This window comes from Elephantulus edwardii, unplaced genomic scaffold, assembly GCF_000299155.1.
Source record: "Elephantulus edwardii isolate Elephantulus edwardi_28Jun2011 unplaced genomic scaffold, EleEdw1.0 scaffold00015, whole genome shotgun sequence".
NCBI lineage: Eukaryota > Metazoa > Chordata > Mammalia > Macroscelidea > Macroscelididae > Elephantulus > Elephantulus edwardii.
Window position 1 is genome coordinate 3,111,156 of NW_006399765.1, and position 14,274 is coordinate 3,125,429.

A 14,274-nucleotide genomic window follows, 5' to 3' on the forward strand; every position below is an offset into this window, starting at 1 on the left:
TCTCTCTCTCTCTCTCTGCTGTTTCCTCCCCCTCCTCGCTCAGAGCTTATATAAAAGTACCTCCACTGGGCTGTGTGACCCTGGGCAGAACATTCTCTCTCCCTCTCTGAGCTTGACTTCTGGAATGTGAGGCTGGAGGGCAGACACATTGCCACAAAGACTCAACCTTGCGTGCTTCTCACTCCAACAGCGCGCTGGAAACGCGGATCCAGGCCCTGGAGACTCAGCAACAGGCAGAGCTGGTCGCCCTCCAGAGCGAGAAGGAGCAGCTGCAGCGCCTGCTCAGCCGCCACAGTGGGACCCTCGACGGCGTGGAGCGCACCCTGCGCGCCGCCAGCACCAACTCCACGCTCCTGCAGAACCAGCAGCGCCAGCTCTTGGAGTCAGTGCAGAGACTCATGCGCGCCTTCGCCCAGCGCTCCGGTGAGGGTGGGAGGCAAGGGTGAGGGGAGTCCCTGCCTACGCTGTCTGTGCACTTGGGGGCGGGGGGGACTTAGAACCCTTGCAGAAAAGGCTCCACTCCTCTCTGACTTCCGCCTCTGCAGCTGCTAAATAAGAACGTGCTTTGTGCCGTTGAGGGGGACCATCTCACAGATGACCCTCCAGCAGATTTTTAGAGGCTGTAAATTGCAGGGGAGAAGATTTCTCCCGCAGAGCAGCTGTGGAATCTGCCGTGGATTCGAACCACTGGCCTTTGGGTTGGCAGCACCACTCCTTACCACTAAATCACTGTTGTGTGCTGTCACAGAACCAACTCATAGCTAATCCTCCAGCAGGTTTTCAGAGGCTGGAAATTGCACAGGAGGAGATTGCCCATCTGTTTCCTGTGGAGCAGCTGTTGAATTCAAACCACCTGCCTTTGGGTTGGCAGCACATCTTCTGGCCCCTAAGCCACCAGAACTCCTCAGTTAGAACTAGCAATAGCAGTAGTAAGAATGGCAGTAAAAAAAGAAGCCAAACCAAAACAGTTGACATTCTTTTGAGTCAGTGTGAACTCTCAGCAAACTCTCTGTCGTGTTTCTGAGGCTGTAAATCTTAATGGGAAGAGATTGTGACCTTCTGGGGGATTCGAGCTGCTGGAATCACTTGGCCTTTGGATTAGCAGAGGTACTTGCTATGGACTCTACCACCAAAGCTCCCTATAGTGGCAATAACAAGAACTGGTCTACACTCTGCCCGTCCCTGTGCCATAGGTGAGCTTGAACATGCAGCTGCCCCTCTCTGGACCTCAGTGTCCCACCTATTTAATGGAGAGATGATGATAATAATAATAATAATAATTTATTTCCAGCCATCCATTTGGTTTCCAAGGCTGTAAATGGTACCCAAAGAGATGGTCTATCTTTCTCCTTGGGAGCCATTGGTGGATTCGAACCATTGGAGTGAGGAAGCCTTTAGGTTGAAGGTGCAACTCCCTACCTACTAGGCCACCAGAGCTCACTGAAATAAAAGAACAACATCAATTCAAAATGACAAGTTTAATTTCCAGGGTCTACTCTCCAACTTTTTTTTTCTCCCTGCTTCTCCCTGGGCCTCCATTTCCTCCTTCTGAAATGGGGAGGCTGAGTCCAGAGCTTCCCAATAGCTTCTCCCCTTCTAATGCTCTCTGCCCTAAACCTTTGGCCAAGCCAAACAAAATATGGAGGCTCCTGGGGCTCTGGCTTCTGAGGAGGGAGAATGTTGCCTGCACCAGTTTCCCAGCTCTGACTGTTTCTAAGCAACCCACTCGGGATGGGATGCACAAGGCATTTCCAGCCCAATTTTAATTATTAAGTCAACAAGTATTTCTCGAGCATCCACTATGTGGTAGACCTGGTGCTGGGTGCTGGGATGCAGCTCTAGACAATTCAAAGCATCCAACTTTTGCAAAATAAAGATCCTTACTCCTGTATCTGTGGGTCTTGAAGGAAGGAGAAGCGAATGCCTGTTTGTTGAAGGACTCTGCTAATAGTGTCTCTGAAGTTTCCAGACGTTGGTCAGCTTAAAAGGAAGAGAGGTTTTGGACCCTAAGGGCAGTGAGGAGCCAGGAGGGGGCTTTGAACAGGATGAGATTATGTTTTAGGAAGTTCAGTTTGGAATCAGAGAGGAGAGTGACATAACAGGGAAAGAAAGATCAATAAAAGGATTCTAGTTCCTGAATCACGTGGACAAAGGGAAGAAACAGAACTCCCTCTTGCATCCGTCACTGCTGACAGTGGGCCAGGAGGACAGGGCACATTAGCAGAGGGTGCTCGAGGTGAGAGGCCCACTGCCTCCCACCCAGCCTGAAAAGCAGACATTTGGTCACAGTTGGAGACTGGGCTCCTGGTGAGCGTGTGGGGAGGGGCACTGGGCCTGGTGCCTTGGGCTGAGCTACAGAAATCCACACATGGGATCCATCTAGGCAGCCTCACCGCCAAGGCTTTGCACAAGCTGGTAATGGGTTCAGGTCACTCCACATCTTGTGGTTTGGAAGGCATCCCCCTTGGGTCTGCCCATGGCTTCTCATACCTCAAACCCTTGCCTGGCAAGGTCACCATGAGACATGAGGAGGTCTCAAACTCCTGCCTGTCACAGTGCCTGAAACCTGCCGCTAGTGTTTGACTCCTTTGCATCATAAAGGTTCTCCAGCCTCCCCTATGGTGATTCATTGGCTTTGCAGTCTGACAGAACAGGGTTTGAGTCTTGGCTTCTTCATTTACTAGTACTGCCCTCTGTACAAGTCATTTAACTTCTCAGAGACTCAGTTTTCCTTATCTCTATAGTGGGACTAATAACAGCATCTACTTCACAGAGTATCAGATATATTCATGCATGAGGTAGGGTGGGGTGGAAGGCTCAACCGAGTCTGAAGCAAAAAGGGTCAGATGAGGTGCAAATTAGCAGTTCAGAGGCTTAGAATGGGGCCAGGCTGTCATCTAACTTTATCAGGACCAGTTCATAGCAATACTGGTCCATCCTTTCTAACGCTGCTAAGTGCTTTGAAGACAGAACCGACTTACATCTGATTCTTCAGTTTTCAGAGGCTGTCAATCACATGGGAGAGAGATTCTAACCACCTGTCTTCTTAGGAAACATCATTGATGTTACGGATACTGTTAATGACTCAGAGAGGAAAACAGTGGGGAGAGCTTTGGACAGAGTGGCTGGCATCTGAGGTCAACTCCCAGCTCCGCCTTGGGCCCATGCCTGCTCTCCTAGGAACCTGCAGCATCCCCATGCTTATCAGGACGGTGTGAAGTTGGGGCTGGAGGAGGCAGGAGAGACCCCAGTCCACGGACTGTTTCTATATAGGTGAGGCCAGATTTGAGGACCTCGGCAGTCTCCACCATGACTTAAGAGCAAGGTATTTCCTAGGAGAACCCTAGCTCCAAGCTCCAGGATGCAGGTGCAGACAGGAAGTCCCGCCCACTGAGAACCTCCTAGTTCTTCATTGGTGGTGATCCGTGTCCTTCTAGCTCCTTGGCCCCACCCTTAGATCCCCAACTCCGTAGAAAGATTGGATTCTGGTGGATTTTCAATTTACAGTCTAGTTGGATCCCTCCAAGCGGGTCAGAGAGGGGATTTTCAGTCTCTACAGTTTGCCTAGGCATGTGATTCACATCCACCAGCTGCTCCAGGGGAAGATGAGCAATGAACTCTATTGTGATTTACTGACAAAAGCTGCTGGCGGAACAGTCAGCTGTGGGTTAGTTCCAACTCAGCGGTATGCAATGAATGACACTGACAGTTTGTCTACAGTCGCTTTTCCCAGGCTGGATCTGGGAGCCCCAGGGTCTTGGTGGATTGCAGTTCCTATGAACACCGCTCGGGTCTTATTTGGAAAGGAACATGGGCCTTTTACTCAGATAACTGCTTGAGGAGGCTCTTTCTGACCAAAGTGTGGGTGGGAACGAAAGGGGCGAGACCAGGATCTCTTGGGAGAGATATTCCTGGTGCCTGAGTAATCAACTTGGCACTCCAGGATGATCTGACCCTTACGGAACGCTCAGCCTCTTCTCTCTTCTCTTCCTCCCTCTCTCTCACGCTGCCAGCCTCACTGTGCTTCTGTCCGGTTCATCAAACATCCAGCTCTGTCTCTGGCCTCAGCTCTGCTCTCCTGGGCTATGTCTGTCCCCCTCCCTGGCCTCAATCTCAGTCCTCCTCCCTGCACCCTCCTCTCTAGAACTCACCAGGACCTCCTCCACCTTGGAGACTTTGCTTGACAGTCCTTCTGCTTGGAACACTCTCCCATCTTCCACCTGGCCAACTCCTCCTGCTCATTGTTCACGTCTCAAGCCAGCGTCACCTCCTCTGGGAAGCCTTCCCAGCTCCGATACCTCTCCCTGTCCCTACCACCTCCCAACCCTGACCCTGGCCCAGAGCAGGCAGGAGTGTCCTCAGCTGCCCTTTTCTGTGTCCCCTGGCAGCCTCCGTGAAGCCAGCAGAGCCCGTGTCGCTGGTGACCCCTGCGAAGGCAGCGGAGCCAGTGTTCCAGGACTGTGCTGAGATCCAGCGCTCTGGGATCAAAATCAGCGGCATCTACACCATCCGCGTGCCCAACATGACGGAGCCCAGGAAGGTTAGGGAACTTCTCTGAGGGGCTTCGTGAAAAGATGCTGAGCCAACAGCTGCTCAGACGGATTTCCCCACCTCCATACCATCCACTTCCTCTCCTGCTGTCCCCGACCTGTCCCCATCCCACCCCTCTGAAACTCCATCTCCCGTCATCTCTACTCACCTAGTCACATCATCATGCAAGGCTCTATTCCAATGCCACCTCCTCAGGGAAGTCTTCCAAGATTTCACAGTGATACCTTCTTGGGAATTCTCCCTGTAGCTACCCAAATGTTCCTCATCTGAAGTCAGCTGCCCACTCTTAGTCCCCATCACCACCACCACCCAGACCAAGCCACAGATTTGTCTCTGATTCATCCAGAACTAGGCAGCAAGTCTGAGTTCAGTGAACATGAACCGAGCTGACTGGGAAAATAGCATGTGAAGAGAAGTTAGACAGGAAACATCCTTTTGAGTGGTGAGTTCTTTGAAAGAACTTTGTCTTACTTAAATTCCCAGTGCTTGATCAGAACCTGGCACATAGTAGGTGCTCAGAAAAAGGTTGTCCTCTTATTTACATTAGTCCTTAGGGAGTTGCACTGCTAACCCCTAGGTTAGTGTCTCTTCAGAAATGCAAATCCACCAGCAACTCTCACAGAGAAAGATGAGCAGTCTCTGTGTGATTTACAGCCCGGAAATGCACTGGAGGGTCAACGAAGTGCTGGTTCTGACTCAAGGACAATGAGTAATGATAGTGGTAATAGGCTTTCCTGAATCTACACTGTGTGCTTTGTATACTAAACCTATCATTTAAGCCTTAGAGCAGCCTTTCTCTAACTGAATTCCATACATGTCAGGCTCTGTCCTAACCATTGACACCACTCACATTTTATGCTTCCTAACCAAAACCCCAAACAGCAGATAAGACTGTAGCACAGAGAGATGACAGTAATAACATCTCCATTTTGCAGATGAGGGAAAAAGGTTAGAGAAGGCACCACTGGCTCAACCGTAGATAGACACTTGAACTTACATCTTTCTGATGCCCTTGGCCAACAAGCTTATGTCTTACCCTGTGAGGGCTTAACTATTGAGACCACACTTTCCCACCCCACACCTGGCTCCAGGGCTTCCAGTTCCAAAGACACACACACACAATCCTGTTCCCCTCAGGTATTCTGCGACATGGAGACCAAAGGAGGCGGATGGACCCTCATCCAGCGCCGTGAGAATGGTGTTGAGACTTTCCAGAGGAATTGGCAAGATTACAAACAGGTAAAGGTAGCCATTGTCCTGGGAGGGACTTTTCAGCTCTGCAACCTGGGGCAGATGTGGGATGTGGGGAGGGTCTTTGTCTGTCCTTACCTCTTCGCAAAAGCAATCAGCACACCCAACATCAGCATTCTCAAACAGGCTGCCCCCTCCCACTTTCACTTGCAGGAACACCATCCCCTAAAGCTAAAACCCCTTTTTGAAAGTTCTGACATAGGTTTTAAGAATGAGATTTCAACTTTACTTTTACGGTCATTTAAAAAAAAATTGAGTGCCCATTACTTAAAATGCTTTAAAGATAGGGCAGCAGAAAAGTAGACTTTCCCCGCCCACCCTTGGCTACACTGACTAAAGGAATATCCTTGTCTTCGCACATGTGTAAACACATCATCAGCAAGGAGTTCTGGTGGCCTAGTGGTAAGAAGCTGCACTACAATCCTAAAGGTGTGTAGTTCGAATCCACCAGCTACTTCACAGGGGAAGGATGGACATTCTCCTCCCATGCAAAGTCTCTGAAAACCCATCAGGGGGATCAGCTATGGGTTGGTTCTGACTCGACGGCACACAACAACAACAAACATATCAGCAGGAGAGATGCTTCAAAGTAGAGTTACAAACTCAAAAGACCCCACACCCAATTATCCTCCAAATTTTTCATTACAATTTAAAAACAGAAATTTGTTGCCAAACTAGCTTAAAAGTCTTTACAGTTTTCAAAAGTGAGATAGAAATGTTGTTGTTATTGTTGTTGGTAGATGCCACTGAATTAAGTATGACTCACAGCGACCCTGTGAACAGATCTGAACCCTGTCCTATGCTGCACCACCCTTGTCATCTATGTCTTATTAAGCTCATTGCTGCAGTCACTGATACCCAAAAAGAAACACAACTGAATTATGGTGTGTGTGTGGGTGTGTGGGTGTGTGTGTGTGTGTGTGTGTGTGTGTTTTGTTTGCTCTTCAGTTGATAAATACTGAAACAAATAAAGGCCAAATTCAGCTAAGCATGTTCTTGAACCAGTTTCATTTGAAACACTCATTAAAATAGCAAAAAGAAATAAGGTGGACTCAGATGGAAAAATGCAGTAAAGAGTGTTGAATGTTGGCATTAGGATAGCCAGTGGCACGGCAGGACTTTTAGTTGGGGAGTGGGGCTGAGGTGTGCTCTGTCCTTGGTGCTGAATAATTTTGGCCCAGGTATTGGTTTGTCAAAAAAGAGCCGTAGTTGACACAGGGATCAGAAAAGGAAAGGTCGGTGGTCCAAGCCCACCAGCCAGTCTGTGGGGGAAAGATGTGGCAGTCTGCTCCCAAAAACATATATAGCTTTGGGAATCCGATGGGACAATTCTACTCTGTCCTGGAGGGTTTTCATGAGTCAGAACTGACCAGACAAGCAATGGGTTGGTTTTTAGGGTATTTTTAAAAATGGATTTCTTGCCATCCTGGGACACTGGTGTCTCTTACTGATACTTTATAGTCTTGGTTTTTCATTTGTATATTGCTGAAATTTTTTAAATGAGCCTTAACACAGAACAAAGTTTTCTCTACTAACAAAGTTTATTATAGAGTAGATACATTTTTCTTTTTTCAAATATTTTTTTAGGCTTAACACACATGCAGGTAAGAGCATCACTCCTAATTGTACAGCCCAGTGGATTGTTGTGCATTTGTTCACCCTGTGACCACCAGGAAGCTCTGGTGGCCTCGTGAGTAACAAGTTGTGCTTCCAATACAAAGAAAGGCGATTGGAATCTCCTAGCTGTTCCTTGAGTGGAAGATGGGTAATCTCCTCCAGTGTGATTTACAGCCTCTGAAAATCTTCTGGAGGGTCAGCTATGTGTCAGTCCTGACATGACAGCAATTCATTGCATTTGCGTTGTGACCACCATCCAGTTGTACACACTCAACAATTCCAGCCTCCTAGAACCCTTTCTTGAGGCTCCTCCCAGTCGGTAGATAACGTCTATCACCATAGATGCATTTTGCCTACTGTTGAACTTCACAAAAATATAATTCCAGTTCTCTTTAACAGGACTTTGCATTTACAAAAGCTTTATTTTCCTCTGGAAGTTGGGGAGCTCCCACCCTAGGCCTGCCCCCATCGGACTTATGAACTTATTATACAGAGTGGTTTTGGACAAATGGTCCCATAGCCTGATCCAGCCCAGCTCTGCAGCCAGGGGTGTAACCTCCCTCCCAGACCTCACCCCACCCTCTCCTCCTCTCCCTACAGGGTTTTGGCAGGCCAGCCGGGGAGCACTGGCTGGGCAATGAGGTGATACATCAGCTCACCAGCAGGGCAGCCTATTCTCTGTACGTGGAGCTGAAGGACTGGGAAGGCAACACGGCCTATGCCCAGTACAAGACTTTCCGTGTGGGCAGTGAGGAGCAGCTGTACAGGTGGGCTCAGGGTGCTGGACAAGAGGAGGCCTTGGGTGGGCTGCTGGGTGCAATGGCGTCTCTGAGCTGATGGCTGCAGTCTGCTCTGAAGGTCAGTCCCTGGGCGTCTCCCACTCCTCCCATCTGTCCCCGATTTGGGCGCACGTCACAGGATCTGGAGGCTGTTGGTTAGCACTCGGCACGTCTGGCCACTGGGTCGGAGGAAGAGAATGTCGCTGGCGCCAGCATCCCCAGCATCCTAGAAGAGGCAGGAAGAGTTCTTCCAAAGGCAGTCATCCCCAGGCAGTTCTTTTACAGAGACAGAGGCGGGCACGATGGGCCTGACCTGACCGGGGGAGACCTGGGCTCATCTTGGCTTCCTCTTTGGTCACTTGGTGACCTTGAGCAAGGCCAAGTTCAAGCTTCTCTGCTTCAGCATTACAACAGGCTTAAACGTGAGGATACTACAAAATTGTCAAGGTTTCCTAAACCTTCCTTAGCCTTGAGTTTTTAAGAAATGTAGTGAGCATTTATTGAGCCTAATGGTAAGTTGTGCTGCCAACGTAAAGGCAGGTGGTTCAAATCCACCATCTGCCTCTCGGGAGAAAGATAAGAGTTTTCCTCCCAAGCAATTAAAAACCTGCTGGAGGGTCAGTTCTGATTTGATGTCACACAACAACAACTGTGTTCTAGATATATTATTTCATTCCATTCTCCCAAAGTACATATTACTGCATCTAATAATACGCAAACTGCTATTTTAGATTTAAAATACTGAATTCATTGCTGTCAAGGAACATGGACACACTCCCTAGGAATGCTCACTGTTGTTTGTTGTTGTTATGTGCCGTCAAGTCGCTTGTGACTCATAGCGACCCTATGTACAACAGCCCTAAACTCCGCTCTGTCCTGTGACAATCGCACTGTCTCTGACACTCCCATCCCAATTATCCCAGTCACTGAATCAATCCACCTCATAGAGGGCCTTCCTCTCCTGAGCTGTCCCTCCACCCTCCCAAGCATGATGTCCCTCTCCAAGGACCAGTCTCTCCTCACAACATGTCCAAAGTATGTTAGACGGAGCCTCAGAATCCTTGCCTCCAAGGAGCCACCCGGTTTAACCCTTTCCAGGACAAATCTGTTTGTTTTCCTAGCAGTCCATGATATTCTCAATACTCCTCTCCAGCACCACAGCTCAAAGGCATCAGTTCTCCTTCTATCCTCCTTGGTCATTGTCCAACTCTCTGATGCATAACAAGTGATTGGGAAGACCATAGCCTGTATCAGCCGCACCTTAGTCTCCAGAGAGATGCCATTGCTCCTCAGTACTTTGGAGAGGTCCCTAACAGCAGACTTTCCCATGGCAATGCGCCTTTTAATTTCCTGGCTGCTGGTGCCAAGACTGTTCACTACAGAGTCAAGCAAACTAAAGCTGTGTACAATCTCAATCTCTTCACCATCCATCCTGATGCTGCCAATTGGTCCAGCGGTTAGAATCTTTGTCTTCTTGACATTGAGCCTCAATCCATATTGTAGGCTGCAGTCCTTGACACTCTGCAGCAAGCGCTTCAGGTCCTCCTCAGTTTCAGCAAGCAGGGTAGGGTTGTGTCATCCGCAAAACGCAGGTTGTTGATAAATCGTCCACCAATCTTGACCCCATATTTCTCCTCATAGAGCCCAGCCTCCCGGATAATCTGTTCTGCATATAGGTTGAAAAGGTATGGAGATAGGATGCATCCCTGGCGTACGCCCTTCCCAATTTTGAACCATGCAGTGTTCCCTTGCTCTGTTCTGACGACTGCCTCCTGGTCCAAGCATAAGTTTCGCATTAGAATGATCAAGTGTTCTGGGATTCCCATTCTTCTCAGAGTCAACCATAGTTTGTTATGATCTACACAGTCAAATGCCTTTCCATAGTCAATGAAACACAGATAGACACTCCTCTGGTATTCCCTGCTTTCAGCCAAGATCCATCTAACATCAGCTACAATATCTCTAGTACGACGACCCCTTATAAAGGGCAACACACACAGACACAGGTACACGTTTGCATGTACAGGGGTGCTCCGGGCCCCAGGGGTACATGCTGGTTTCCAGAGCACACTAGTGCATAGCTACACAAACAAACACATACCTTACACAGAATATCCAGACATGTGTGCAAGTGGCCCATGCAGCAGTGAGTGTGCACACACAATCCCAGGTACAAAGTCAGGTTCCAGAACACACACTCAGACCCATAATGTGCCTTCCAGGGCACATTCAGCACAACCACACACATACAGCTCAGGGCACAGAGACTCCTTCCCAAGTACAGACACAGATGCATAAAGTCTCACACAGGTGAAAAGCACCCCTTGTATTGTGTGTCTAATTTGGGCATCTGGAAGACATTCATGGGCTTGGGGATTCTCAGACCTTGCCCATACCACATCAAAGGTGCATCTGAGATTCTGACTCCCAGAGGGGAGAGGAGAGAGGCAGAATCCAAGGACTTGGAGACAGTAGAGGGGCCAATGCTCCTCGCATTATCCTAAAGGCCAGTAGGCTCTGTCCAACCCTAATTCCATTAGCCCCGGGTTAACTATGACCCTAAACCTCAGCCTGAGTTCTGAGCTTGACCTTGAACTGACTTCAGTTCAGCCCTCAAAGGGAAGCCCTCAGATGCCAAAAGGAAGAGCTAGGCCCTGAGGGGAGCCTATGGTCACTCAGGGAACCCTTGACTTGACCAGATGTGCCTCTTTGCAAAGGATGCTACACCACCAGTCATCGGACTCCAGAGCGATATCTCAAAAGGCACAGTCTGCTCCTGAAGGTCATGCCCTGTCCTGCACAGACAGACAGAGCCCATGGGCAGAAGGGAGAGCCTGAGCTGGCCATGTTTCCAGACCCACTCATGACCTCTGGATCCCCTCAGGGATATCTCCATGGTCCTGCATCCCACAGCTGCCCTGGCCACAGCTGGCACCCACTTGCCTCTACCCAGTAGGAACTTCCTAATTGCTCCCAAACTCTCTTCCACCTCGGGTGCCAGCGCAGCCCGTCCCCTCCCGCAAGCTCCCATTGTTCTGTCCAGCCAGACTCAGCTGAAGCCTGTGACAGTTGCAGCCAAAGGACAAGTAATATCTCTCATGCTTTCAAATGTGTTGAGTCTTCACTATGTGCCCCACGTGCTGTGCACACTTCACACTGAAATCATCAAACCAGTAATCAGACGTCATCCCCGTTACTCTTGCCATATTAGTAAAGGAAGACATTGGAGCCAGAGAAGTGAAGCAGTTGCATAAGGTTACACAGCTAAGCGCCAGAGCCGGGGTTTGAATCCAGCCATTCTGTCCCCAGAGTCCATGGTCTTAATCATCATGCAGACTCAGGTCTGTCTGCCAGAGCCTCACAGCTGGGCTAAGAAATAGACCCCTTCCCCCAGTTGTCTACAGATGTCAGTAAGGCAGGGCTGAGACACTCAGAGGGACAGACTCACAGAGGCTGCTCTGTTCAGAAAAGGCTTCCTGGAGGAGGTGGACAGATGTGGGGAGGTACTTGACAGCATGGTCAAATGGAAACAAGATACATACAGGTTCCCATACCAGGCCAGCCCAGGCTGGAGTCTGGGCCTGACCCTCATTTATTCTGAGGCAGATTTTTCTGTTCTGGAGCCTTTAGTATCCTTGACTCTATGTGTATTGGTGTTGTCATGTAGTCGACTCTGACTCAGGGCAGCTCTATGGCTGTCAAAACAAACCCCAAACCATCCTGGGCCAGCTTCCTGTGCTCCCCTGAGCCTGGACCTACTGCTGCAGTCACGGCATCCAGCCAGTTCACAGAAGACTCTTCTCCTTCACTACTTTTCCAAGCGGGGTGTCCTTCCCCAGGGACTGGCCTCTCCTGGTACCACACCCAAAGTGTGTGAGACAAATTCTCACCACCCTTATTTCCAAGAAACCCGCTGGCTACACTGCCTCCAAAACAGATTTGTTTGTTCTTTTGGCAGTCCGTGGAACATCCCAAATTCTTCACCAACAACTCAATTCAAATTCATTACTACTTCTTCTACAGGCGTCCTTATTCCCTGTACAACTTTCACATACATAGGAAGCAACTGAAAGAACTGTGGCTTGGCTCAAGTGAAATTTAGTGAAGTGACATCCCTGGATTGAACCAGAGGGGTTAAACTATGCAAAGCACTGAGGGCAATGCCTGCCACTCAGAAGAGACCACTGTTGTCATTGTTGTGACCTGTTCTCACTCTTATCTAAGGAATAAGGGAGGTGAGGAAGGCCTGACACACAGGTGCTTTGTGCCTGGGGGGCAACTGGGGGCCTTAGGGAGGATGGTGTGGGAGAGTAGCCGCCCAAGCCCCTCCAAGGACAGTGGTGCTGAGACCCAGCTTAGCAGAAAGCTCCTGGTTCATCTCTGCCCTTTCTCCCATTGCCTCCTCCCGGTGGTCTCCAGGCTTTTCCTGAGCGGCTTGAATGGTACGGCAGGACGCCAGAGCGGCCTGTTCATGCAGGGCGTCAACTTCAGCACCCGAGATGCTGACAATGACATCTGTCACTGCCACTGCGCCCAGTTACTGTCCGGAGGTAAGTGAGAGTGGGTGGCGCCTTGTGCATTGCCTCCTAGAACCCGTGGGAGTGGGCGCAGGCTAGGACCTTGTCCACTAGCAGGCTCACCTGGCCCACCTGTGCCTGTCCCGACCAGGTCCTTGGTGACCCCTCTGGATTTTTGCCTCCCTAGAATGCCAATACCACCAGCTTTCCTCAGAGATCAAGCTTTAAGAACACTGTGCAGGGCGCCAGCGGGAGCGTTAGGAAGGCACAGTGGCTGATGGACCACTCACCTCCCAAGGAGCAGGACAGATGAGATCTGGTTGGAGAGCAGGGGTAGCAGTACCCCCCCTCCCCCCCCAGTGCTGAGGAAATGAGGTCCTAAAGAGGAGGAGGAAGATGAGCAAGAAAGAGCCTGAAGGGGAGGGAAATAGGAGGAGAGACAGCTGAGGTGAAGAGATAGGGATTGATGGAGACAGAGAAAGAAGCTGACATAGGAAAGAGAGAGAACTACACGGAGACAGAAGACAGAGGGGGAGCAATGGAGAGAACCAAGGAGACCAGAAGACAAAGAGGAATGGGCGTGTTTTTACGAGGTGTGGGCGTGGTTTGTGAGCCTCAAGGCCACAGAGACTCAAGATGGGGGGTGGGGGGGCGGAGAGGGAGTCCAGGAGAGAGAGGCAAGGATAGAGACCAGCGAGAGATTTAACCCAGTGTGTGAGAGACTAGACTGGTGGGAACAGCGTGATGGAGACCAAGCTAGGGAGCTGCTGAGGCAGGACAAGAAGACAGGGACGCACAAGCATGGAGAGTCTAGGAGGACAGCCCAGTGCGGCCCTGGGGAGGACCCAGGCTGAGCAGAGAGTCTGGGAACCTTCCCTCAGCCCACCATCTGATCCCACTTTAGCTCCTTCCAGCTGACTTCCTTTCTCCTCCCACCAGGATGGTGGTTTGATGCCTGCGGCGGCTCCAACCTCAATGGCGTCTACTACACCTTCAACTACCACTTGAACAAGCTCAATGGCATCCGCTGGCAGTACTACAAGGGCCCCAGCTACTCGCTGCGTGCCACGCGCATGATGATACGGCCTGTGGGGGTCTAGTGGGCAGTGCATCACGGACCACAGAGGAGAAAGGCCTGGTGCCCGCAGGCCACTGGACAACACGGTACACAGCTCAGGGTCTTGTCCTGGACACCTTGGACTTCCTGAGCCAGGCTTCCTCTCCCAGAAGTCCAGAAGAGTCAGCATCCATCCTATCTTTTGCAAGTTGTGAAATGGTGGGGCTTGAGGGACCCTGCATCTCCTTCAATCCTCCTGCCTCCTACCAGCATGAAGATGACAACACTCTGAAGGAACTGAGAATAGACGCCTCTCTGCTCCTCAAATGAATGTGTGACTAGTGATGGAATTTCAGGCCGATGGGGGCAAGATATTTGCGGGAAGCAGCTGCCCGGATGGGGGCTCCAATTGGTTCTGGGTTCAGTGGGGAGACCTTTTCTTGGGATAAGTCTACATTGAGCTTTCCCAGCCTTGTGATGCTCTTGAACTTTCTTTTCAAGG

The 14,274-nt window shown here is 50.2% G+C and overlaps 1 protein-coding gene across 1 annotated transcript in view; it reads left to right on the plus strand.

The window, feature by feature from the left end:
- ANGPT4 (angiopoietin 4) overlaps positions 1-13,815 on the plus strand; it is a 121,036-nt gene extending 107,221 nt beyond the window's left edge. The window contains exons 5-10 of the mRNA XM_006881676.1: positions 191-417; positions 4,407-4,540; positions 5,689-5,790; positions 8,020-8,186; positions 12,618-12,748; positions 13,655-13,815. Of these exons, the coding sequence (XP_006881738.1) occupies positions 191-417; positions 4,407-4,540; positions 5,689-5,790; positions 8,020-8,186; positions 12,618-12,748; positions 13,655-13,815 (922 nt within the window). The remainder of the gene's footprint in view (positions 1-190; positions 418-4,406; positions 4,541-5,688; positions 5,791-8,019; positions 8,187-12,617; positions 12,749-13,654) is intronic.
- Positions 13,816-14,274: the final 459 nt, after the last annotated feature.